A 25,211-nucleotide genomic window follows, 5' to 3' on the forward strand; every position below is an offset into this window, starting at 1 on the left:
CCCCAAAATGTGTAAGATTATATTTGAACAGCCCCTATTTGCAGCACCGAGTTCTGAATAGCTTCCGTGCTATTTGAAACGCCAGTACTAGAATCTAGATCTAGTAGCCATCGTTTTTACATGATAATAATTGTAGGCCTAGTTCTGTCTGAATTGTGGAAGCTTTCTCAGTTTCTTGATAAACCTCCTAAGTTTTTACTCCTTTTTCATGACTTTGTTTTATTCCAATATTGGGTAGAATAGATCTAACAATTGTTTCTGACATTAATAAATTGTTAGCTCAAAAGTAGACTAGATTTTAGACGTAGATCTAGTCTTGTTCATCTCTCATATTAAATATAATCATAATCATTTGAGTTTTGAGTTTGAGCTAGAATCTAGAAGTCGAAAGACGCTTGGATAGCAACAACAAGACGGTGCAACTCGGTATAAGCAGTAATTTCCTGTCCGCAGTGTCGTCATACAATAGATTCTAGATCTAGCCTACCTAAAAAGATTATCTTTAAGTTATAGGCCTAGAGAACGTATACAACAAGCTGTCTACGTTCGCTAGGTCTAAGTCTAATAATGTTCAGTGCTTCTGAGCGCAACATTGAATCCCGGTCCTAGAAGATTTTTTTTTTTGGCAAGCGCTATAGATCATTTTGCAACGTCGCGTTCTGAATAGCTGCGTGCTATTTGCAAAGCCGCGTTCTGAATAGCTCCCGTGCTATTTGAAACGCCAGTACTAGATCTAGATCTAGATGTAGTAGCCCTCGTTTCTACATGATAATACTGTAGTTCTGCCTGAAGTGTGGAAGCTTTCTCAGTTTTTTGATAAACCTCCTAGGATTTGACTCCTTTTCTTTATGACGTTGTCTTATTCCGATTAATATTGGGTAGATCTAGAAAGAATCTAGATCTAGAAAAATCCAGTTCTAGATCTATATTAGATCTAACAATTGTTTCTGACATTGTTTGCACAAAAGTAGACGTCTTGTTCATCTCTCATAATCATAATCATCTGAGTTAAAGTTTGAGCAAGTTTAAGTCGAAAGACGCTCGGATAACAATAACAAGACAGTGCAACTCAAACTTTAAGTTAGCTCTGTACAAAGTAGGCCTTAGTATAGCCTATACTTTTCCTTTTACCAGTTTAGGCCTGGTTAAAGGGGGGGCTACACCTGTAGGCTATCTCGCTTATAAATTGCTGGACCGAATTTTACAAAATTTCACACATATAACAAGCATAGTAAGGAGTCTTAAAATCGGCAATCAAATTTGAGAAAAAGTTTTGTTTCCATGGATACGGCGACCATATTGGATTTTTTTGACATGTCTTACATAATGAATACCGCACTTATCGCTCATGGAAATTGATTGTTTTTTTGGCATGCGTCTTTACAAACATTAGATCTAAAAATTTGTCGGTTGTTTTTTTTACTAAACGAATTAGAAAATTTTTAATGAATTTTTTCCTGAGGTAGCGTTCAAGTTTGCAAAAAATCTGTGAAAATCCACACTCCAGACACCACCAACAAAAATCTATTCCAAATATCAAAAATTCAACAGACAAATTTTTAGTATTACATCTTTTCTTCCTTCTGTGAAAATTTCTTGAAGATTGGATGAAAAATGGTGGAGCTATTAAAATAAGTATAAAGAAAAGTCCCGTATTGAGAAAACGGCCGATAAAGAAAAATAAAATACTGACTTTATGAGGAAACGGCGGTAACAAACATGCCCGGTACGGGAAAAAATACGGTTTTGGGGGGTTCTTATGCATTGGAATAGTTGTAGGAGAGGCTGAGGAAGCTAAAAATGCCTACAGCTTGAATTCCATAATTTTGAGCCTAATTTTGACTTTGGGGGTGTAGCCCCCTCCCCCCTCCCCCTAATTAAAGTTCAGTAGTGGCTTTCCTTGGTCTGTGAGTCTAATTTAAAAAAAAAAAAAATTTAGGCTGAGGAGACGGAAAAGAAAAAACCTTCCGGGACCGGGATTCGATGCCACGCTTGGAAGCACTGAACATTAGACTTAGAGAACGTAGATATGCAGTAGACAGCTTGTATTTTGTATACGTTCTCTAGGCCTAACTCCGATAACTCTGCGCAGATTAAGCGTGATATTTTACACATGGCGAGACGGCGTTTTATTTAGCACTGGCGCTAATCGCAACGCGGCGTTGCAAATAGGCACTTCCTTTTTTATTCTTCTCCTCAGCCTAAAAAAAATAATAAAAAAATAATAATTTGACTCACAGACTAAGGAAAGCCGCTATTGAACTTTAACCTAGCCTAAATTGGTACTAGGAAAAGTATAGGCTATACTAAGGCCTACTTTGTACAGAGCTCCTCTTGGGGACACTATCGGAATGTGCATGCTTCACTACTACATAAAAAACTACAAAGCAACAAGTTATAATTATGGGAAAAATTTGTTGGTCAGTCGAGAAGAGGACAAGAAAAAACAAAAAAGAAAACCAAAAGCAAACTTCCAGGACCGGGAATGGGATCGAACCCACGCTCCTGAAATCGTGGTTTGGCTCCAAACGCAGACGCGCTGTCACTTCGGCCATCAGAACTTCCATCAACGATAGGTTATAGGTTATTACCATAGAGTTACCTATGGCTATTACTGTAAACCCTCTCTGGGTAGATTAAGCTTCATATAGCCTAGGCTAACACACGGCGTTTTATTCAGCACTGGCGCTCATCGCAACGCGGGGTTTTATTTAGCACTGGAGCTAATCGCAAAGCGGCGTTGCAAATAGGCACTTCCCAAAAAAATTGCAACAAAAATGAAACCATATTATGGTTCGACAGATAAAATTGCGTGTTTTAAAAATCGGCATTCAAAATCGTAGAAGAAATTGTTTAAAAAAGCGTTAAAAGTTGTCAAAAAAAGCAACATTTATATTACGACCAAATCGGTTTATGGTACTTGCTTTAACGCGAGAATGTTTACGTAATTTGTACGGATTGTCCCGAAAATGATGTAATCGTCATCGGTATCAGAGCTTTTTAATGTTAAAAGTATGGGAAGCCAATAAATATTAAGAATACGTTTTCTCACATCCTCAGCCTGAGCTTTTCAGTGGATGTTTGTTTATGTGTAATTTCCCTCTAAAGAATTTCCCCTTGTGCAATTGACATAACAAGGTGTGTATGGTATTCTGGCCGTTGTACAACATAAAAAGAACAATATAGACGTATAGATCGTTGTACAACGTAAAAAGAACAATATAGATGTATAGATCGTTGTACAACGCAAAAAGAACAATATAGATGTATAGTTCGTTGTACAACATAAAAAGAACAATATAGATGTATAGATCGTTGTACAACATAAAAAGAACAATATAGATGTACAGATCGTTGTACAACGCAAAAAGAACAATATAGATGTATAGATCGTTGTACAACATAAAAAGAACAATATAGATGTATAGTTCGTTGTACAACATAAAAAGAACAATATAGACGTATCGATCGTTGTACAACGTAAAAAGAACAATATAGATGTATAGATCGTTGTACAACGTAAAAAGAACAATATAGATGTATAGATCGTTGTACAACGCAAAAAGAACAATATAGATGTATAGTTCGTTGTACAACATAAAAAGAACAATATAGATGTACAGATCGTTGTACAACGCAAAAAGAACAATATAGATGTATAGATCGTTGTACAACATAAAAAGAACAATATAGATGTATAGATCGTTGTACAACATAAAAAGAACAATATAGATGTATAGTTCGTTGTACAACATAAAAAGAACAATATAGATGTATAGATCGTTGTACAACGCAAAAAGAACAATATAGATGTATAGTTCGTTGTACAACATAAAAAGAACAATATAGACGTATCGATCGTTGTACAACGTAAAAAGAACAATATAGATGTATAGATCGTTGTACAACGCAAAAAGAACAATATAGATGTATAGTTCGTTGTACAACATAAAAAGAACAATATAGATGTATAGATCGTTGTACAACTCCAAAAGAACAATATAGATGTATAGATCGTTGTACAACGTAAAAAGAACAATATAGACGTATAGATCGTTGTACAACGTAAAAAGAACAATATAGACGTATAAATCGTTGTACAACATAAAAAGAACAATATAGACGTATAGATCGTTGTACAACGTTAAAAGAACGATATAGACGTATAGATCGTTGTACAACATAAAAAGAACAATATAGACGTATAGATCGTTGTACAACATAAAAAGAACAATATAGATGGGACTGAAGGGCACCAAGTGCGCATTTCGTGTCACCGATCTTAAATAAGCGCAAAATCTTTTTGCAAAACATAGAAAGACTAGTCACAATCCAGGAAGCTTAACAGGCTGAAACGCAAACTTCAGTTAAGTCTCCAAGAGTTCCTATTTAGCACCCGCTGTTAATTGTTTTCTGGTCTGAAAAGAAAACTTTGCAATCAAGCAAAGTCATAGAGACCAATAATGTCATTCGCGTGTGAACCGAGACCCAAAGTAAGGATACAATAAAGAAAGTACGAAAGGACAACGACTATTCTTGGCTGTTTTTGTTCGGTGGCGACTTCAAAATTTTCAAGCAGCCACCATGTTCTGCTACATTAGAAGTTGCATAAAAAAATAAATAAAATAAGGACATATATCTTTGAGACCTCAAGATGTTTTAAAGATAGATGCCGTTCATTATGTTGCATCTTGTCTGAAGGCAAATTAATTTCAGCAGATCAATATTCGGAATCTGGTGACCATTTTGGAAGACCATCTTCATGAGGTGAAGGGCACAGTACATTATATTTATGGACCTCAGTACCCGGAAAAGAAAAACTGATGGGTGCAAGGGAAAGCATACCATAATGAATAGCGGAGGTTGATGGAGAGTAGGTTTTGTTATATTTCAGTAAACGGCTTCTTCAATTATACGAATACGAGAATTTTATGAAACACCAAAGGGCATTAAGGATGCCAGGCAGAAGCAAATTGTCAAGGCAGCTCGTCAATTGATCAAACATCTAACATTTGAAAAAGAAGTCTATCCATCAGTAAATATAACTGGATTTATGGAGAAGAACACGCGCTAACTTGGTGGCCTCTTTGTGCTGTTTCTTGACACTGTCAATCAGGGGCGGCTTGTGGGGCTAAAAAGTGGATGTGCACAATTAAGCTATTGCATGCTGAAGATAGTCAAGGGCATAGTAAATGAGACGGTGTTTAATTTTAAGATTTGGGTAGGTGAGGGAGGCCCTCGTGCTTTTATTTTAATTCTTTTTACTTGTCGCTTTAATTTCTAGTACTAAATTTGTTTGTTAGCTAAACGTCAATTTCGTTCATCCTGTATTGGAACTTGAACACTCTAGTAATAACTTTCACTACTAAACTACAAAACCATTCAAAGGCACAACTCTAAAGACGGCCACGTTCACCTCCCTCCGGTTCACGTTCAGAGTCACTTAAAATAGAGGCAAGACAGACAATGAACCAATCACAATTCACATGAGCACTCCGCTGGATTGCTCCGGGGCTCACATAATATCAGCAAAGAACAGCGTACGGTCTATCGCGTTTATTTTTAGACTGCCTACTGTGGGCTATGTTTCGGCACTATTCGGCAGTAGCACATTTAAGATGTGCCGTGTTATTAATATCAATGTTCCGCCAAACTCGCTACGAGTGTCGTCATCGCTTTGGTTATCCCCAAGAGCGATTTATTATAGGTCAGGTTACACTGTTGAATACCCTATTATGTTTAGCTAAAGCGCGTAGACTGGCATGGCATAGTAGATGTTTTACGGTGCTATAGACACAGAAATGACAGTTATGGTGCCAGTTAGGATCTTGTTTTGATATAATATTTGGCTAGTGATTGTTTTTGGCCTATTTTATTTTATTGTTGTGGGTTTTTTACGTAATAGAACATAAAAAAAAAATGGGCGGCACTGCACGACCGTGCTCTATGGACGAACCGCGTCTGCTGTCAATATGTACTACAATCCACATAATATGAAAATAGTTGCCAGCCGACCGAGATCTATGATTGCTCCCTTCCAGGTAGAAATTGGTGTATTTTTTTCATCGGCACTTCTCAAGGCCTCTTGTGAACTCTCTGAACGCACTGGGACTCTGCTCCCCATACCGAGAGGCTCAAAGATTTAACTTGAATGCTGCTGTTGAACTGGAAATATTCACGGCTATAGCACACAGCTGTACTCAGTGTTTAGGCATTCAACTTTGACAGCAATATAAGGACGGATGGAGAAAGGACATTTCATGGCATGGGGATTACAGCAGCGCTCATACCTACTCAACTGAAGAAAACGGTCATTCCCCGGTCATCGGTGTAAAAATCCATCACTTTCCAGGTTGTTCTGGAAGCCTCTGGAAGCGCGAAGACTGAGATACAACAGAGTATCATTCTTTTTTAAAGAGAGTTTCTTGAAATCTATCAATGCTCTTTCAGATAGCATTTTTCAGCCACAGTGCGTGGGCTGAAAACTTGACTCTGGTAAACTCTTTTCAATTTATATTGCCAAGAAATCAATGCCACACGTACTTCTCTAAAACTGTGAGATATTTATGTAAATTAGACTGCAGTTCAATGAAATGCACCTGCAAGAAAAATGAACTAGATTGCTCTCCCGCCTGCCAATTTCTTCTTCTTCTTCTTCTTCTTCTTCTTCTTCTTCTTCTTCTTCTTCTTCTTTCTTCTGCCCCCTCCCCTCCCCTCGCTTTCTCTCATGTCAATTGTATCTCTTTGTAAATAGCTATGCCTACAGGGCTCCCCTTTTCAGGCCAACTTAAGAGGTTTCTTCACCCTTTGGTTTTCTATCTTAAGGGGGTATTTAAACCCTTGTTTTTGAAACTTAAAGTTAAAGGGTAAAAGTCAATTTTGAGGCAGCGTGGTGAAATCAGGCTCTCGTCAAAATAATCAAAGTGAAGTAACTTGCATTTTTCCGCAGGTTTGTGAATTTTGTGAATTTTTATCAAAATTTCTTTTTTGGCTCAACATCTTTCATGCCCTAAATTAAAGAACTAATTTCTGTGTGGATTTTTCTTTAAAACGTTGATTAAAGGCACCAAAAATGTAAATTTTCAGTTACCACGGACTCTTAAGCTAAGGAAATAACTAATCTTTGGCGGCCATTTTCTAATTAATTTTACCTCTGTAAACAGGTGACCCCCACCTCCTTCATTCACAAATATCTCGACTTGTATTCAAGATAAATGGATATTTTTTTCAACCAAATAAAGACAGGCGAACAAACTTTAAGATGATACCAATAACCCTACATGCTCAAAAATTGACGAGAGCCTGATTCCACCACACTGCCTCACAATTGTCTCATAATTTTATAGTAAGATTTTTGGGAGTGCTTATTTAGGCCACATATGGCCTAAATAATGTTAACGGAGGGGGGTTTAGCTTATTTAGGCCACCTGTGGCCTAAATAAGGTAAGGGAGGGGGGGGGGGGGTTAGCTTATTTAGGCCACACATGCTCAAACTACCCTTTTCAGGCAACTGAGTTCGTTCCACTTTCATAATAGTGCACCTTTCTCATTTAGTACAGTTTTGTCTCAGTGTACAACTTATAAATCATAATCATAATGAATATTGTAAGAACAAAGCACAATACGCAAAACACCCAGACACTTTATCAAAATTTTACAAAATACTGTCAAGGGTATTAAAAAATCAATAGAAAATTTGAAATGATAGGCTTATAATAATACGAATTTCAAAACAGACTGCACTAATTTGTGACTTTTCTCATTTGACAATGTCACACCCCCTGCACAGACAGACGACACATGGCTTCGAAAATGTTATTCACACACCAAACACACTTCAATGACATTCTTTGAAGGCACTGTCAAACCTCCGACGAGACTTCAAAAACATCAAGAAAGTTACATTTGACACTCTGGAGTCAACTAAGGTTTAACATTTTCAAATGCTTTGTCAACCCTAACAACACAAAACCAGCAATGTAAGCAACAGTATTCTCAGAACAAATTGACAAGTATGCCAGACTAGATCTAGGCACAAACGTGCAGTTGTCATCATGGCATCCTGAATTTTCTTCAATCTTTTTCATTCTGTTCTTACTGTGAGATGCATTTATGACTAAATCAGAAGGCACTTCGTCATCAATTTCAGTGCCTTTGCTAAAGACTGATATTTAAAAAAAACATTTTTCGTAGGCCTTATAAGTGTTTTACGGCACTCGCAACTGCATAAAGTCATATGAGCGCGAGGGACACATTAAACATTTTAAGTTGGTAGGAAATTTTGAATTTTGCCCGGATGGCGACTGAAGCCTACTCTTATCGATGTTAGACCTCCAAGGGACCTTTAATGTGCGCATTTTGCATACGAGACCTCTGAGATTTTTTCGCTCGTAGAGTTTTCCTACCAGAAGATCAGGGGTGTGGCTGAAAGACAGAGGTAAAAAGAAGCCAAGGAGTGGCAGTAGAAAGGCTGTAGAAAGAGTCCGGAGCCCTGAGGTGGTGGGGGCAGAAAGTGGAGACGAAAGTAGACGACAGAGAATGTAGAATTTTAGAGTACAACATTTTTCCGTCACTACTCGGATTCGAACCCGGTACCTTTGAATGAGAGGCCCACCAGACCCGAATGCTACGCAAACTGCCATTTGGTCGACACTAAGTTTACAACTGAGAGAACTGAGCTGATCTCACAAACATGGCCGACCGTCGTCTGTTCTGTGGCTTCACGTTACGCGACTCGCGCCCTCTCCTATAATAGTTACTCCAAGGTTTAGATCACGTGGATTCATTCAAGTCCGACTCACTTGTTCGACTAGATCTAGATTTATATATAGATTATTATAGACCTTAATGTCCTGTAATATTAATGTTCGTAAAAAGCATTTCATCGGGTGCATAAATTATTTATTTAGCTAAAACAAAAAAGAGTCTCTAGTTTAGAGACTGAGCTGAGTCCTTCTGGTCGGAATCGGATTCGGATTTCTCGTTCAAGGCCTATTCACTATTCCTATTCACTTGTTCTACTAGATCCTAGATCTAATCTAGATTTTTTTTAGATTATTAGATCTAGATCTACATGGAGGATTCATATTCCACAAACCCTATTATAGCAATGTAAGCCATTATATTATGCTCCTTGTTTGTGTTGGAGTGTGGTTTTTTTTTTTTTTTTTTTTTTTTTTTTAGTTTTTCATTTTGAACTTGTGCGGCCTTTTCACAGGAGGGCCGTTGCTGGTTCTTTTTGGGGGTAGGGTTAGGGTTAGGACGGTTAGGCTTAGGTCTCTTCTTTTATTGTGTTTGTTGGGGTGGTCACTCGTTACTCGGAAGTCCTTACTTTTATGACACCCACAAAAGCTCTTGGAGGGGAAGGGGGGGGGGGGGGGGGGGGGTGCACGCAAAATTTTCAGACAATCTGGTTGAGGCTCACATGCAGGTCTAGATAGCTAGATCTAGATTCCCTGTCTAGAATCATTAGTAGCAGGCCTATGCTAGAAGCAGCCAGAGAGCCTACAACTGCTAGATCTAGATCTAATTTATTGCTATGCCTTTGGGCTTTGGAATTGAAACAAAACGAATTGCACAGTTCTAGTTAATTTTAGATTCAGCAACCAACTGCATTTCACGAGTTAATAATAACAAATCTCATCATAACAATCACATTTACTGTTATTAGAATAATTAGATCCAACTTTTTAAAATAAAATTTGCTTTGCGCAAACTTAAGATTTTCTCTACTTGTAGAGCTCAGAATTTACACTGTAGGCATCTGCTCAGTCTTTTAGTATACATAATAAAATATATAATACATCTAGATCTATACAGTGGAATCCTGTTATAACGAGAGGGAGGGGACCGGTGCGAAATGTCCGTTATACCAGGATTCTCGTTATAAGAAATCCAGTAATAAATTGAATGGAAATAATGAAGTAGGCTTAATCTATCAGTTTGGTGTTCTGTTTATTTCTGTTTGTTATCTCCCCTGATGATGACATTGTTCAACATGACCTCTAGGTCTTACTTGATCAAAAATCAAATCAGATTTCTTTCTCAAGTGCTAGCGATGTTGACAGCACGGCGTTGGCGATCAGAAAGAATGCGCTCTGGGCTAACTCGTCCTCTGTGTTGTCCTCCACCCCACCACACACCGTGGTGTGTTTCGTCTGCTTGCGCACGTTACTACACTTTTACTCCATCTATCACAGCATTGTGACCTCTCAATCCTCGCTTCGGAGAAGTGAGGGCATGGGTAGTGGTAGGCCTAGATAATCTAGACTAGGCTGGCCTATCACATGATGCATTCTGCTTGTCTGCGCTTACCACACCCTCCCCACTCATTTGCTCCGACCTTCATTGTTGGCAAAATTGGGCTCTCCTATTCTTTGTTTCGCTCAAGGAGTTGATGCGAGATCCTGGGTTTCGCTAGATCACCTACAAGTTTCTCAACTGGCGAGGTTTATATGTATAACTGGCTTGTGCGCTGTGCACAGCAGCATCAATATTCCACTATAACCGACTCCCCTGGTTGTCCGATAGCGCTATAGCAGTATTTTATTTACAAAGATAAAGAAGGGAAAAAACGGGGTTTTAGAACAGTGTATTTATAACAGACTTCTCGTTGTTTCAAGACTCGTTATACGTGGACTCCACTGTATAATCATTTTATGTTATTTTCTGGATATTTTTAAAACTCTTTTTTTTTAACATGTCAAATTTTACCTTTTAGACAGCGACAATCTGATTCAATATTTTTTAAAAAATGCTAATCAATGAAAATTGCAAATTGATAATAGTAGGCCTACATTGTATAGTCTTGTAGAGGATATGTGGACTCCGGGGTCTGAGTAGCGAAATGCTAGGTTTTAGGATGTGAACCCCGGAGTCACCGTAGTGAAAAAAGGTTTGGTTTAAATAAGGATTGGTGGACCCAGGGGTCAACGTAGTGATAAATAAATAGGTTTAAGGTGGACCCCGGGGCCTGGGGGTCTACCTAGCGAAATACTAGGTTTTAGGACAGGTGGACCCCGGGGTCACTGTAGTGAAATAAGTAGGTTTAATTTTAAAAGGATTGGTGGACCCCGGAGTCACCATAGCCGTAGAGGAATAAGAAGGTTTAATTAAGTATTGGTGGACCCCGGGGACACCTTGATTAAACCTACTTATTTTACTACAGTAACCGCAGGGTCCACCTATTCTAAAACCTAACTAGTATTTCGTAAGGTAGACCCTCGGGTCCACCTTAAACCTACCTATTTCATTACGTTGACTCCATGGTCCCCCATTCCTTAAAATTAAACCTAGATCTACATGTATTTATTCCACTACGTTGACCTTAGGGTCCACCAATCCTTAATTAAACCTAGATCTACTGATTTCGCTACGTTGACCCCGGGGTCCACCAATCCTTAATTAAACCTAGATCTAGATCTACTTATAATTTCACTACGATGACCACGGGCTCCGCCAGCCCTACTATAAAATAAACTGAGGTCTACTATGTTTACTCCGGGGTCCACCGATCTTTAGTTAAACCTAGATCTACTTATTTCACTACGCTGACTCCGGGGTTCACATCCTAAAACCTAGCATTTTGTTAGGTAGACCCCGGGGTCCACCTATCCTTTTGGCTGGATAGACCCCGTGGTCCGCCTATCCATGTCCTTGATAATAACTAAAAACAATACATGCCAGTTGTCATGAATAGTGAAGAAAAATGTGGAAGAAAAAGAAAAGATAATGGGGTAGACTATAATTTTACAATTTGTCAAAAAAATTGCGAGTGCAAATGAAGATCATAAGATAATTTTGTTATTTTCTGGTAATCTTTTCACGGTTTATAAAATGTTCCAGTGTGCCTACTACTAGATCTATGTCTCTGAAGAAAATTTTGCTTGACTTTATTAGCTTTTTTCCTGTACTTGAAAGCATAGAATATATAGTTTCACACAAATGTATGCACAATACTTTGAAAAAGAAAGATAAGGTCATTGTTGTTGTTTTTTAACGGAATCTGTTTTACTTTGAGAAAAGCGCTAAAAACAAGTTTAGAAAATTTAAGAATGCCCATAATATTAGGAATCCGAAATTACTACCTTGATCTAGTTGACTTACTTTTTAATAACCTTGAGCAGTTAAGAAAAAAAAAAAAGAGAATGATATAGAATTTGTCTAAATATGACCATTAGCAATATTGCCCATTTTGTCCAATTATCCTTGCAGGTAAAATCACCCTGTACTGTACCTCAATGAACACAAAAAGAATATTTCTGTGACTTTGTATAAAGGTGTTTTGAGGTTGAGTTCTGTGTAAAATTCTCAACAAAATAATATACATTTGGACCGTACAACTGAGATAGACGTTCATGCACACAATAACATTCACACATTACACACACACTCACACATACAAACACACTATTACAGTTACTCTCTCTCTCTCTCTCTCTCTCTAGATCTCTCTCACCACAACCACACACAAAACAAACACATACACACACACTCACACACACACACACACTCACTCACTCACACACACACACACACACACACACACACACACACACACACACACACACACAACTCTTACGCTTGGTCCACTTTTCATTTAGTATCATCCTCTATTTTGAAATAATCCCCGCACTAAATAAAAAGATCAGTAGAATCTCGACCTTCCGAATCCATGGCTAGTTCAAGAAATCTACCATATGATGTGGCCTAAATAAGGTAAGGGAGGGGTGTTTAGCTTATTTGGGCCATATGTGGCCTAAATAAGGTAAGGGAGGGGTGTTTAGCTTATTTGGGCCATATGTGGCCTAAATAAGGTAAGGGAGGGGTGTTTAGCTTATTTGGGCCATATGTGGCCTAAATAAGGTAAGGGAGGGGTGTTTAGCTTATTTGGGCCATATGTGGCCTAAATAAGGTAAGGGAGGGGGTGTCCATTTGGAGGGGGGAGAGTGGTGCTGGTGGAGCAGCTGGGCCTATCAAAAATAGAATAAAGTTGACAAACCAAAAGGGGTCAATTCCGACTGTAATACAACAAGAAAAATAGACCTGATCCTCTCTCTCTCTCTCTCTCTCTCTCTCTCTCTCTCTCTCTCTCTCTCTCTCTCTCTCTCTCTCTCTCTCTCTCTCTCTCTCTCTCTCTCTCTCTCTCTCTCTCTCTCTCTCTCTCTATCTCTCTCTCTATCTCACACCCTCTCGCCCCCGGAGGGGGGGGGTGGCTAGTTCTGTCTCCCAGAAGAGAATATATCTCTCTCTCTCTCTCTCGCTCTCTCTCTATGTGTGTGTGTGTGAATGTATGAGTGTGTGTATGTGTGTGTGTGTGTGTGTGTGAGAGAGTGTGTGTGTGTGTGTGTGTGTGTGTGTGTGTGTGTGTGTGTGTGTGTGTGTGTGTGTGTGTGTGTGTGCGTGCGTGGGCGTGTGTTTATTTTTCTTTATCGCCCGCTTTCTCAAAATGCGGTTTTTCTGTATTATACTTTTTAATAACTCCACCATTTTTCTTCCAAGCTTCCTGAAAATTTCACAGAATGAAGAGAAGATGTAATACCCAAAAAAATATTTTTAAAAAAATTAAAAATAAATGGTATGATGGATTTTTGATATATATATATATGGAATAGATTTTTTTTTGGGGTGGTGTCTGGACAGTGGATTTCACAGATTTTTTGCAAAATTGAATACAACCTCTTGAAAAAATTCATTAAAAATCTTCTAACTCGTTTAAGAAAAAATCAACAGACAAGTTTGTTGATCTTATGATTGTTAACATGTGTACAAACCCCCCCCCCCCCCCCCAATCTTTTCCTTTGAAAAGTAAGTGCGGTAGAAATTACATGAGACATGTCAATAAAATCCAATATGGCCGCCGTAGCCATGGACACAAACCTTTTTTTCTCAAATTTGATTTCAGATTTTAAGACTCCTTACTATGCTTGTTACATGTGTGAAATTTGGTAAAATTTGACCCTCAAACCAGCGAGATAGCCTTCAGGTGTACCCCCCCCCCCTCACTTAATTGAGACTAAAGTCAGTGCTCTAGGTAAAAAAAAACCCCACATATACTGACCATTTTGTAGTAGTTATTTACATAACGTATAGAGTAAAAAAAATTATGTTTAAAGTCAGTTTTCTCTAAAAATTGAACACTGCTGCACAAATTTAGCGTAATATATTCCCTGCTGGGTATTACACAACAAAAGAAAAGCTACAAATGCTAAAAATTTAGTTCAACAAAACATCAGTACAATGTAGAGTTACAGACAGCGCTTAGCAATGCAGTATTATAGCCATTGGCTAGAGAATATATGTGTACATGGTGTATTATTGAGTGAACTCGTATAAGAAATAACTGAGAAAAAGATAATAGCATCTAGAAATTGACTTGCATATATAGCATAAGTAACAGGAGAGAGTTGCTTGGGTGCTGGTTATCCAAATTTTGTACTGTAAGTCAGTTGGTGTTGCATGTAAAGTCTTACTTATGCTTTCTATGTCATCAGTTCATCTTCATTGCTGTCATTTCTTCTTCATCACTGGTATCATAATAGAGGAGATGGTTTTCATCCATATCTTCCTCTTATTCTGTGTCTGTTACTGACAAAATATTAACCAATTGTTGAGGGACCAAGTCTTTGCACCACTCCACTGATAGTGATAGCACTCCACAGTTACCTCTCTTTCAACGATGATCTTGTGGAACAGGTATTAATGGTTGAGCCAGATCTGCTTGCTTGCTTCCATATTAAAGTTTGATAGTTTGCGCGTAGGATGTGCAGCTTCATGGCTTCTCTGCATAGTGGTAGCAAGTTGATGTCAAATCCATCAAAGCATGGCAGTAAGCTTTGACCTTTTGCCATTACTTTAGCCTTAAAGGTCATGATGAAGCTTGTTTGTTCTTGAGTAAGCTGGTTTTCCGTACATGTGACAAAATAACGTTTCCAGATTGGAAAACAGTTCTGAAGAAACAGTTTCAGATGTTCCTAGCTTCTTTAATGAACCAGCAAACTCTAGGTGCTTGTGGAGAATGGTGAGCGGCTTCACCTTTCCTTTCTAGACAAATGTGCTAGTCACATCACATCCAAAGAATGCGTGGAGTCCAAGAATAGAATCCTGCACAATGTGTTTCCGTTTTGTCACAGAGCATCTGAATGTGTAGACGTCTTTTGTTCCCAACCCCTGTGTTAAAATACAAACGGTGTGTGAAATGTTGAACAAATTCAATCATCTGTAGAAAGATATCAGTGTCTGGGGACCGAATAATGATGTCTGCGATAATTTGTTCTGTAAGCAGTGTTCTTTTTTTTGGACATCTCCTCTTGTTGTATAGTTTTGGTACTTTTCCTGGAATTTTTCAATCAAAACACCGAAAGCTGCATCTTTCTTTTGTCTGTTGCTGTAATCGTCACACTTCGCTTTCTATGGGGCTGGTAAACGTTTGTAAACCTCGATAAACTCCAATTGCAATGCCCTGTCTTCTTCTTCATCAGACGGTCTATACATGATGACGGTACGAAATCTTGATGAAAAATGATTATTGCACAATTTTATCGACGGTCGCCACACACGGTCAATTAAATTGTTCAAGCAAGTAGACTTGTGTAATAAAATATCAAACTGATTTTGATTGACTCAATACAACTGCGCAAGTCGCCAATATCGCCCTCACACAGTCAATTGTATTGTAAGTTCCAAGTATTGACAATTCAATTGCACAAAATAATTGATCGTGTATGGGCCGCTTAAGCTTGTAGATTTCACCCATCTGCTGTTTAGACGTCTCCATCTGAGTCTGGAAAAGTACAACCAATGTACTCACCCGTCTCTTAAATCGTGTTTCTAAGGCGAACGTTAAGGTGTGGCGTTGAAGAAAATATGTCAACTTTTTATGTTTATGTGTGTGCTGTAAATACCATATTATTATTATTCTATTGATCCGCTTTAGGCTAACATCAAAGAAACTTGTGGGAACCTTAGTTTACTGTGGTCTTTATAGAAATGGGCTTTTAAAAAGTTTTAGATTCTGTTGGCTATCCAATTTTTAGACCAGTATGCAAAGATGAAAAGATCTGAGATGATTAAACAGAACAATTTCATTGTGGTCAGACCAAAATGAACAAGCTATAATTGTAGTTTTATATTGATTATGTCAGAACTGACCACCGAAGGCCAACGTGTAACAAGTCAAAACTGACCAGTTTACAAGTAACAAGTCAAAACTGACTACTGTACAAGTCAGACCTGACCACTGTACATGTCAGACCAGACCAGTGTACATGTCAGACCAGACCAGTGTACATGTAACAAGTCAGACCTGACCACTGTACGTGTAACAAGTCAGACCTGACCACTGTACGTGTAACAAGTCAGACATGACCAGTGTACGTGTAACAAGTCAGACCTGACCACTGTACATGAAGTAACAAGTCAGAACTGACCAGTGTACATGATGTAACAAGTCAGACCTGACCACTGTACGTGTAACAAGTCATACATGACCAGTGTACGTGTAACAAGTCAGACCTGACCACTGTACATGAAGTAACAAGTCAGAACTGACCACTGTACATGATGTAACAAGTCAGAACTGACCAGTGTACGTGTACTAAGTCAGAACTGACCATTATACATGTAACAAGTCAGGACTGACCACCGTAGGTGTACTAGGGCTGGGATTATACGGGTAATTTGATACCCGGGTAATGAAAAAAATACCCGAGTACCCGTCGGATACCCGACATTCCAATTATCATGTAACTGTGTTTCTGTACTGCTCTGCCTCCTTGCGATTTCATTTGCGTGTTTTCCCTTCAAATACTATAAGGGCTTGAAGTTGAAGACCCATCAACTTTTATTATGCTTTTGCAGATGTTGCAGGAGACCCTTTTTTCGTCTTTTATTTTCTCAAAGTAATCCCAAGCGTTTGACTTTCTTTGAGACATCTTGATAGAAACTGCTAAAATGACAAAGCCAAAGCTATTTAAATTATTTTATATGTACTTCACATCATTTTTGGAATTTTCCGCTTCTCCGTTGGATTCTTAGAACTGCACACACGTTGCTTCCTTGTATAAGGACACTGAAATTAAAACTATAGGCTTAGCCCTCCCAAAGTGTCCGATTGATTCTTGGAAATTTCTTTATATAGCATTCCCAAATATGGCCTTTTTGTGCTCTGCTGGTTTCCAGGGAAAAGAGGTACGAGTAGTGGTGGGCACTAGACGATATTGGCCAATATCGAGTACTGTTTCGACTTACAGAGCTCAGTATCGATAAAGTACATGTACTCAGTACTTAATGAGATTCGAACGAAGGGACGTAATTTAAGTGCATTTGCATAGCATTAAGGAAGGGGAGTTTAAAAAACCCCGGGTACCCGACACCAATACCCGGGTAGCCGGTTTTGAGCTCTTTACCCGGGTACCCTGGTAGCTACCCGGGTGCTCGCCCAGCCCTAACGTGAACCAAGTTAGAACTGACCACTGCACGTGTAACAAGACAGAACTGCGTTAAATATCTGCAATGTAAAAGATGGTGGTTGCTCTTGACGTGTTACACCATAGTCAGTTCTAATATATATGTGTCGTAAGTTCAGACTTATTACATGTATGGTGATCAGTTCTGACTTGAACAGTGGTCAGTCCTGACTTGTTACACGTACGGTGGTCCGTTCAGACTTGTTACACATGCTGTGGTCATCCCATCAACACAATTTAGATCATTTAGAAGGCGGCCGCAGTTTGAACCCTGCCTGCCAGGGCCGACCTGGGCTAAGAGGGATGCAACGTTCCAGCAGACAGACGGAGACACTCCGTTCATAAATACCTCCCAACACGGGAATCGAACTTACGTCTTTTGAGTGCGACTGCGGAGTCCCAAACTGTTGCACCACACAAACCGGTGTTTGAGGCCTGCCTGTGATCGTTTGTCTGCAGAATAATATTTTTCCCGAGGTGAGTGGTATTATTCATTTTTAAAATGTATCTACACGTTTATAATATATATATTTTTTAATTTCCAGTCTTTGCTGGTGTCTACTCGAGCCGTTACAGAGTAACCAACTTTTACATTTGGCTGAACTATGGCATCAACACGGCGGCCCGCGCAGACTCCGACAGCTCCTTCGAGGTCAAGCGTTCCCACCAGTCCTTTTGATTTTGAAGTAAGGAACTATGGCGACCTTCAGCGACTGCGCGACGTCATCTACAACGAGTTCCTCGTCTCGGCTCAGCGAGCCAGTGAGCAAAAGAATAAAGTTTTGGCTTTTCAGAAATACTCTGATTGCCATCGTCTTTTAGAGGTGGGGCTGAGGGTCTACTGTAAGCGCTTGGGGGACTGCAATAGGGGTAAGAGGTCCCAGGCCAAGTTAATGCAGCAGAAGATGAAAAAGACAAACCAGGAAGTGGTGCTGAGACTGTAAGAGTTGCAAGATGACGTGGCACAGGAGGCTGGGGAGCTGCAGGTCAGTGTGAGTGTGTGATTGTATTTAATGTATGTTTTCCTGCGAGAACTGTTGGCACACTATGGTGTGTGTGTGTGTGTGTGTGTGTGTGTTGTGTTTGTGTGTGTGTGTGTGTGTGTGTGTGTGTGTGTGTGTGTGTGTGTGTGTGTGTGTGTGTGTGTGTGTGTGTGTGTGTGTGTATCTTTTAGTTGTGGGGGGAGGGGTTGTATAGTAGAGATGCCAACCCTGGTTGCGAGTGAACTATGAACTTTCTTTAAGAGATTATGGTTACATTTATTCTTGTTGTGATCGGATTTAACAGTCAGTGTGTGGTCATGCCAAAGATTCTCCACTACCAAGATGTTTCAATTGCCCTAATCTGGCGTCCGCGTGAGATTTGGGCGCTACTTTGAGTTAGCGCGTGACGGCCCGTGGAACGACTCAACGAGTGTAAACAAACGTTCCAGCGCTCTTGATTGAAAGCGTGCAATTCTGCTCCCGGACAGTGAGAGAGAGAGAGAGAAAGAGAGAGAGAGAGAGAGAGAGAGAGAGAGAGAGAGAGAGAGAGAGAGAGAGTTTTGTTGTTTCATACCACTTAAAAGAGACAAGGACAGTTTGAATTTTCCAGATATTGTTATATAAACGATCGGGACTTCAAGTCATAAAAAGAAATTGTAAAGCAAGACTGTGTGTCGCCACAATAAGTTCACTTCTTAAGTTCGACCAAAAAGTTACTCTCATAGCACACTGTCAATATTTGTCTGGTAATTTTGTAATTGATATAATGATGTCGACCAGTGACAACGTGCTAGCTAGACTAATTACGACACTTTAACCGTCATTGCGATATCAAATGACTAGACAGCGAACTACATAAGGTCGATCGGTGCACATCTGGCCTGCACTAAAGCAGCGCACATACATTTTTTGCACAATTCAAATTTTTTGTTGGTACCACCCCCACTCCCCCTTTTCTGTTCGTTTTCTCCTCGCTCCTGCCTGCTCTTACACATCAACTTACCCATGTCAATACGCACTGTCAGAGATACACATTTTACAAGTGATACTATATTTTTATAACCCTGGTCGATCAGCTATCATAGTCTGATGATGTTTGTTTGCAAACAAGGTGAGTTTGTTTGCACTGACGCAACAGTGACCAAGTGTCATTTGTCGTTCACGCCGAAATAGCTGGCAGAGATCAGCGCCGAATGAGCAGTGATCCTTGACTCTTGCCTGATCAACCATTCTGATTCGTCATTCTACCACAGACCTATGCCGCCCAATAAAATTGCACAAGTAATTATTATGGATTTTGTCCAATAGTTGCACTTGTTGCACCCGGCACCCATATAAAAAAATTATAACAGATGAGTCGATTAAAGTCGACCAACAAGTGAGCTCTATAGGCCTAAGTAATGACCAATTAGCTATTAAACACAATTTTAACCCGGCGAAAGTGATTAACTTGCCACCTAAAATCTTTAAATAATTTTCCTCGTTTTTGTTTGTTGATTTTCAGTTTTCTTTTTCTTTTCATTCACAGCACCTCCCCCTTTTTCCTTTTGTGAATTTGTGCTATCTTTAAACAATCTTAACAATTCTCGTGGTCACACACACACACACACACACACACACACGCACACACACACACACACACGCACACACACACACACACACACACACACACACACACACACACACACACACGCACACACGCACACACACACACACGCACACACACACACAAACACACACACACACACACACACACCAAGCAGTTGGCGATGACACCAACCTCGCGTCGCCTAGTGACGTAGCCCATCACGCGCTATGTGGCAAAGCGGGGCCCGTCACGGCGCGGGCAAGAGCCCAAAGAGCATCTTGGTAGTGGAGAATCTTTGGTCACAAAGCGGGGCCCGTCACGGCGCGGACAAGAGCCCAAAGAGCATCTTGGTAGTGGAGAATCTTTGGTCATGCTGGGTCTCCTGAATAGCAGAGGAAGAAACTCTGCATTTACACAGATCGGGAGAGGCCAATTTTTCCTCTCACCCGAAGTACCATACCACGGCCATAATAATATATTATGATTATTCACTGACGCGACCCATCAGCGTAGCCATGTTCCCTAGTTTACCGCGGCCAAAAGCGTAGCCTGGATACAGTTGCTTACGTTTTGCAACTAACAAATGTTCAAAGACTAGAGGGATTAAGTTCAGTAAGATAGTACATATCTACATAAAACAAATGGTTTCTGTGCCTAAATGGTCACGCGTAGAACTCAAAACACATCAAACGAGGGGAAAGGAATAAATATAGATCTAGTGTGGGATCTGTTTTCAACAACTGGAATAATGCTGACTCGAGGTTAAAGGGACAGTTTTTATATATCCTTTTAAAAATATTTTTGCGCGTGTGTGTCTAATTTCACTGATTTGAATTATATTATATTCTAGAATGACGAGGCTAGCATGCGTTTAGGTGTATTAGTACTAGTACTAGTCTAGATTTAGATGCAGTGCCACATAAAAATTACAGTTACAGGTTTTAATTGTAGCTTGACAGTCTAATCTTTGGCTGCTGACCAGTTAACGCATCTTACAATATTCTCAGCTTCGAGCCACTATTTTCATTCAGATATCCAAATTATGGCAATTACATTAAGCTCATTACACTTGAGACCCAAAGCGGCTCTTATTGAGGCAGTTTGGAAGAAAACATAAGACACTTGCTGAAATACACTGTGTGTCGATATTGTGTTCTGCAGTCCAGCACTTTGCTATCTATTTTTGCAAATAAGCATCCTGCTGTTGTCCCCTTTTGTTTTCTACAGTAGCTGCGACTCTGCTATAACGCTAAAGATCTACCATTGCATTATTCTGATCACTCCCGTTATACAGGGTTTGAATGTATCTACGTTCCATCTTTCACGCACCACCCGCCTTCTCCCCCCTCTCCCCCCTCTCTCTCTCCCCCCTCTCTCTCTCTCTCACTCTCTCTCTCTCTCTCTCTCTCTCTCGTTAGCGACGACAGATCGGGATTAATGTCGTTAGATGTATCTGCATCTCTTCATTCATGTCACTTTCAACACTAATGACATTTGCAACATGGTCAAACACAGATAGTTTTAGTTTGTTTCCAGACTTTCATTTTCTTATTCCGGAGACCCAGATTGGCCGATTAGCTCAAAATGTATCCACTCGCACTAGCAGCCTTCTCATCCGTCTTCTCATTATCGTCTCTGTCATTATCGAAAATCATGTTTTTGTCACTAAAGCCAGCGCTGGTCAGTCTTTGTAACTTTTCCCCATCCCATTCTTTATATTGATTTTTTTTGTATCTGTATTTCAGTTCTAGCCTTTTTTTTCTAATCTTCCGGCATTCTCTTTTTAAATCTTCTTCTCTTCCCATTTAAGTTTCTTTACTTTCTCTTTGGTTTACAGTTTAAATCTGCCCTCTCACATTTTCCTCACTCTTCTTACTTGAGCTTTTGCTTTACTTTTTTTTTCATGTTAAGATTTCCTTTGATTTTGACATTGCTCCACTCATAGCCATATCCATGCAAAACTACATGTATTGGGTACGGTATTGCCTTCATCTCAGTCTGTGCCTGGCTGTGCAAAGTCGGATGACGTAAATGCCTTAACTTCAACAGGACCACGCACGTTTTTCCTTTGAAAATAATTCAGTCAATATATTTCAAGTATACAGAAAACATAATATGCAGTTTGTGGAATCTGTACATTGCCGTTCAAAAATGTTCCCAAATCAACAAGATAAATAGGGTTGAAACAACTCATCTCAAAACATCAAAAGGCGAATTGTGGAAGCTCGAAATAACACCTGGCGAAACTGACATCATCTTCGCGGAGTAGAATAGTGGCAGAAGTAAATTCGAAAGGTTAGTTGAGCTAATGTGAAGACACTCTAGGAAGAGCATGCCAGTTCAGCATTCAGGAAAGGATCGTTATAATAATTTTTTAAATAGAAACTGGCCCTGGTCAGGTCCGGCTGCGCTTTGGCATCTCTACGTTAGTTGTATATAGGGGGTTGGGGGGGTAGTATCATACTCTGCGTGTCATACCTATAGCTTTTCTGACTTTTCACCATTAAGACAGGATTTGAACAACCGACCCCTTGTTTGGTGTTATTCACCTCTCCCTCCTCGAGGCCTTTCATTACTTAGTAGATTCCCTGAGTCTCAAAAAATGTCATTCCGGTACGTGGATTCTTTGACAGCACAAGAGTGTCAACCAGCGATCGTGTTGTGGCGGTAAGGTGAGTCTCCTTCACAGGTAGAAGACGTGAGTTCGATTCCCATTTTTTAGATTGTAATCTAGTATTTTTGTCTGTCTTCAGGGACATTGAGTATCCCTCTCAACCTGAGTTGGCCTGGCAGGCAGAGTCGAAGCAGCCGGCCTCGTAATTGATAAATTGTGTCAATGGGGATACAAAACATATTTTACAATTACACTTATTCTTAACCGTGTGTGAAAGGGCTTACTATGATGATGATTATTTTTATCATTATTATTATCAGTAGAAATTAAAGGGGTTTAAAACATATTTTTGGTGTATTTTCTTTGTGTAAGTGTCAGGCCATCGGTGACGCCCTGCCCCTGTCGCATGACGAAACAGTAAGCGAGGACGAGGGCCCCCATCATGGCATGGACGAGGAATTGATGCTTCACAGGGACCATAATATTATTATATCTGCCGCTGAAGTTTCCGAGGATCGAATGAGCCATCGTACTGAGATCTTCAGAATTCACTACGGTGTGGAGATCATTTACATCAGCCCAGAGGGTGTGGTCAGCGCCCCGTCCTGTCCCAGCTCTTTGGTCATCGTCAGTCTCACACGGGCCGATGAAGGCCACACCCAGCGCAAAGGAACAGCATCTGTCTTCCTTCAAGTGAGTTGCTCGCCTAGCGAGTCAGGACCTTAACACTTTAAAATTGTGGCGGGCACATAATATGTCCGACAGCAGAGCAGATCAAAGGCCATGTTGTAGGATTTTAATGACCTTACAAAAATCCAAAACACAAATTTGTATATTTCATAGTTTGCATCTGCTGTAATTTTATGTTTCAGATAAAGAAAATAATATGAATTGAATATGTTATATATTATATATGTTGTCGAATAACCAGAACATGCATCCTTGAAGAGTTAACCAACAGATTTGGGGTTTCCCCTTGCATTTTGTCGTCATATCAGCTGGGTGGTGCGTTCTACTCAGTATGCTGTTGTCGTTAATGTACGCCCTTCCCTTCCAGTTTGTGTGTTTCATGTTGCGTTAGTGTTGTTCCCATTCGCCGGTGTATTTTGCTAATAGTATCCTTCTCTATCCATTGCGTTTGTTACTGTCATTACGTGGTATCGTTCCCTTTTCACTGGGCATGTTTCTATTTTTATGTGATGTCTAATCCATTTTCCACTACGTACTTTCTAGTCATTAGTACCCTTCCCCTTTTACTTTTACTGTGTGTTTTTTCGTTTTGTGGGACAGTAGAACACAGTTATAGCGTGACTTTTGGTTCCCGAAGAAAAATCCCGCTGTAGGCGAGTCAGGAATCAGAGGGGAAATTACCTAAATTTAAAAAAAATTCACATAATTACATCCCTTCCACATCAATAAAATTTGCCCTTCAGGTTAGTCTTTCTTTTCTTGTCAACTTCGTTGATTATCTCGGCCTTTAATTCGAGTGAGAAGCATTACCTTTAGACTTTTTTGGAAGCCATCTTTTCCTCGGTTTGTTGTTTGTGCTGTCTATCGCACCGGTAGGCCTACGGTAGAACTGGTGAAGTGGATGCATGCGTATGCCTGAGCATCAACGATCACAATTTAATGAGGCAGGAATCACACACTACACGCTTTCCTCTTCTTTTAATTTTTGGCTTAGCCTAGGCCTAGGGCTATGACCTATACGCTTTTATGCGGTACTGAGCGTCTAGGCTATGGCACATCACTTTAAATTTTGGAGTGGCTCCCGTAACGAGTCTCTCCGCACCGTCTCTCTCTCTTCCGCCTGCCCCACCTCACTTATCACTGGACTGGCCAATCACCGCTGACTGCCTGTTTGGAGCCCACCTACAGCACCCCCTCCCCCTTCCACCCAGCTAGAGCTTGCTCGATCTCTCCCGCTGTATCCGAGTTCGGGACTTTCTTTACCCCGCTATATCCAAGCATAAGTGATTGAGTTTACATAGGGAAAAAAGGGATTCCGGTAAGGTCCAGCTGAAAGGATGGTCCCGCTGTAGTGGGTGCCGCTATAGTCATGTTTTACTGTATCAGTTTCCTTCCTCATCTTTCTTTTCATAATGTGGTACATTTCCCATTCTGTTGGGTATGTTTATTTTGTTGTTTTTGTGTAATATCAAACCGTTTTTCTACCGAGTATGCCTTTGCCATTATGCAGTATCCTTCTCCTTACACACACACACACACACACACACACACATATATATATGTACGTATGTATGTATGCCTATCTATCTTTTTTGTCACTATGTAGTATCTCTCCCCTTCTACTGGAAATGGTTTTTCTTCACGTGGTACATATTCTCTTTATTCAGTATCTTTCCCCTCCACTTGTTATGAGTTTTTTTCCTTTTCCACTGTGTATATTCTTGTCATTTTGGTATACTGTTTCACGTAGTATGTTTTTAGCCTTTATGTGGTATCTAATCTCATTTCCACTGTGTATATCACTGTTGTTTTACAATGTCGGTTCCCTTTCCATTCCACTTTGTATGTTGTTGTCTTTGCTATTGCCGTGT

At 39.9% G+C, this 25,211-nt stretch overlaps 1 protein-coding gene across 3 annotated transcripts in view; it reads left to right on the top strand.

Annotated features, from left to right (window-relative positions):
• Window positions 1-25,211, top strand: part of LOC101849873 (spartin) — a 41,483-nt gene that overhangs the window by 1,886 nt on the left and 14,386 nt on the right. For 2 of the 3 annotated variants that reach the window (XM_005106447.3, XM_035971908.1), the window contains exons 2-3: window positions 18,011-18,451; window positions 23,023-23,343. In XM_005106447.3, coding sequence (XP_005106504.1) covers window positions 23,098-23,343 — 246 coding nt within the window. In that variant the 5' untranslated portion in view covers window positions 18,011-18,451; window positions 23,023-23,097. Of the gene's footprint in view, window positions 1-18,010; window positions 18,458-23,022; window positions 23,344-25,211 lie in introns of all 3 variants that reach the window. The other variant, XM_005106448.3, reaches the window with a different exon arrangement.

The sequence above is a fragment of the Aplysia californica genome, unplaced genomic scaffold (assembly GCF_000002075.1).
Source record: "Aplysia californica isolate F4 #8 unplaced genomic scaffold, AplCal3.0 scaffold00534, whole genome shotgun sequence".
Lineage (NCBI taxonomy): Eukaryota > Metazoa > Mollusca > Gastropoda > Aplysiida > Aplysiidae > Aplysia > Aplysia californica.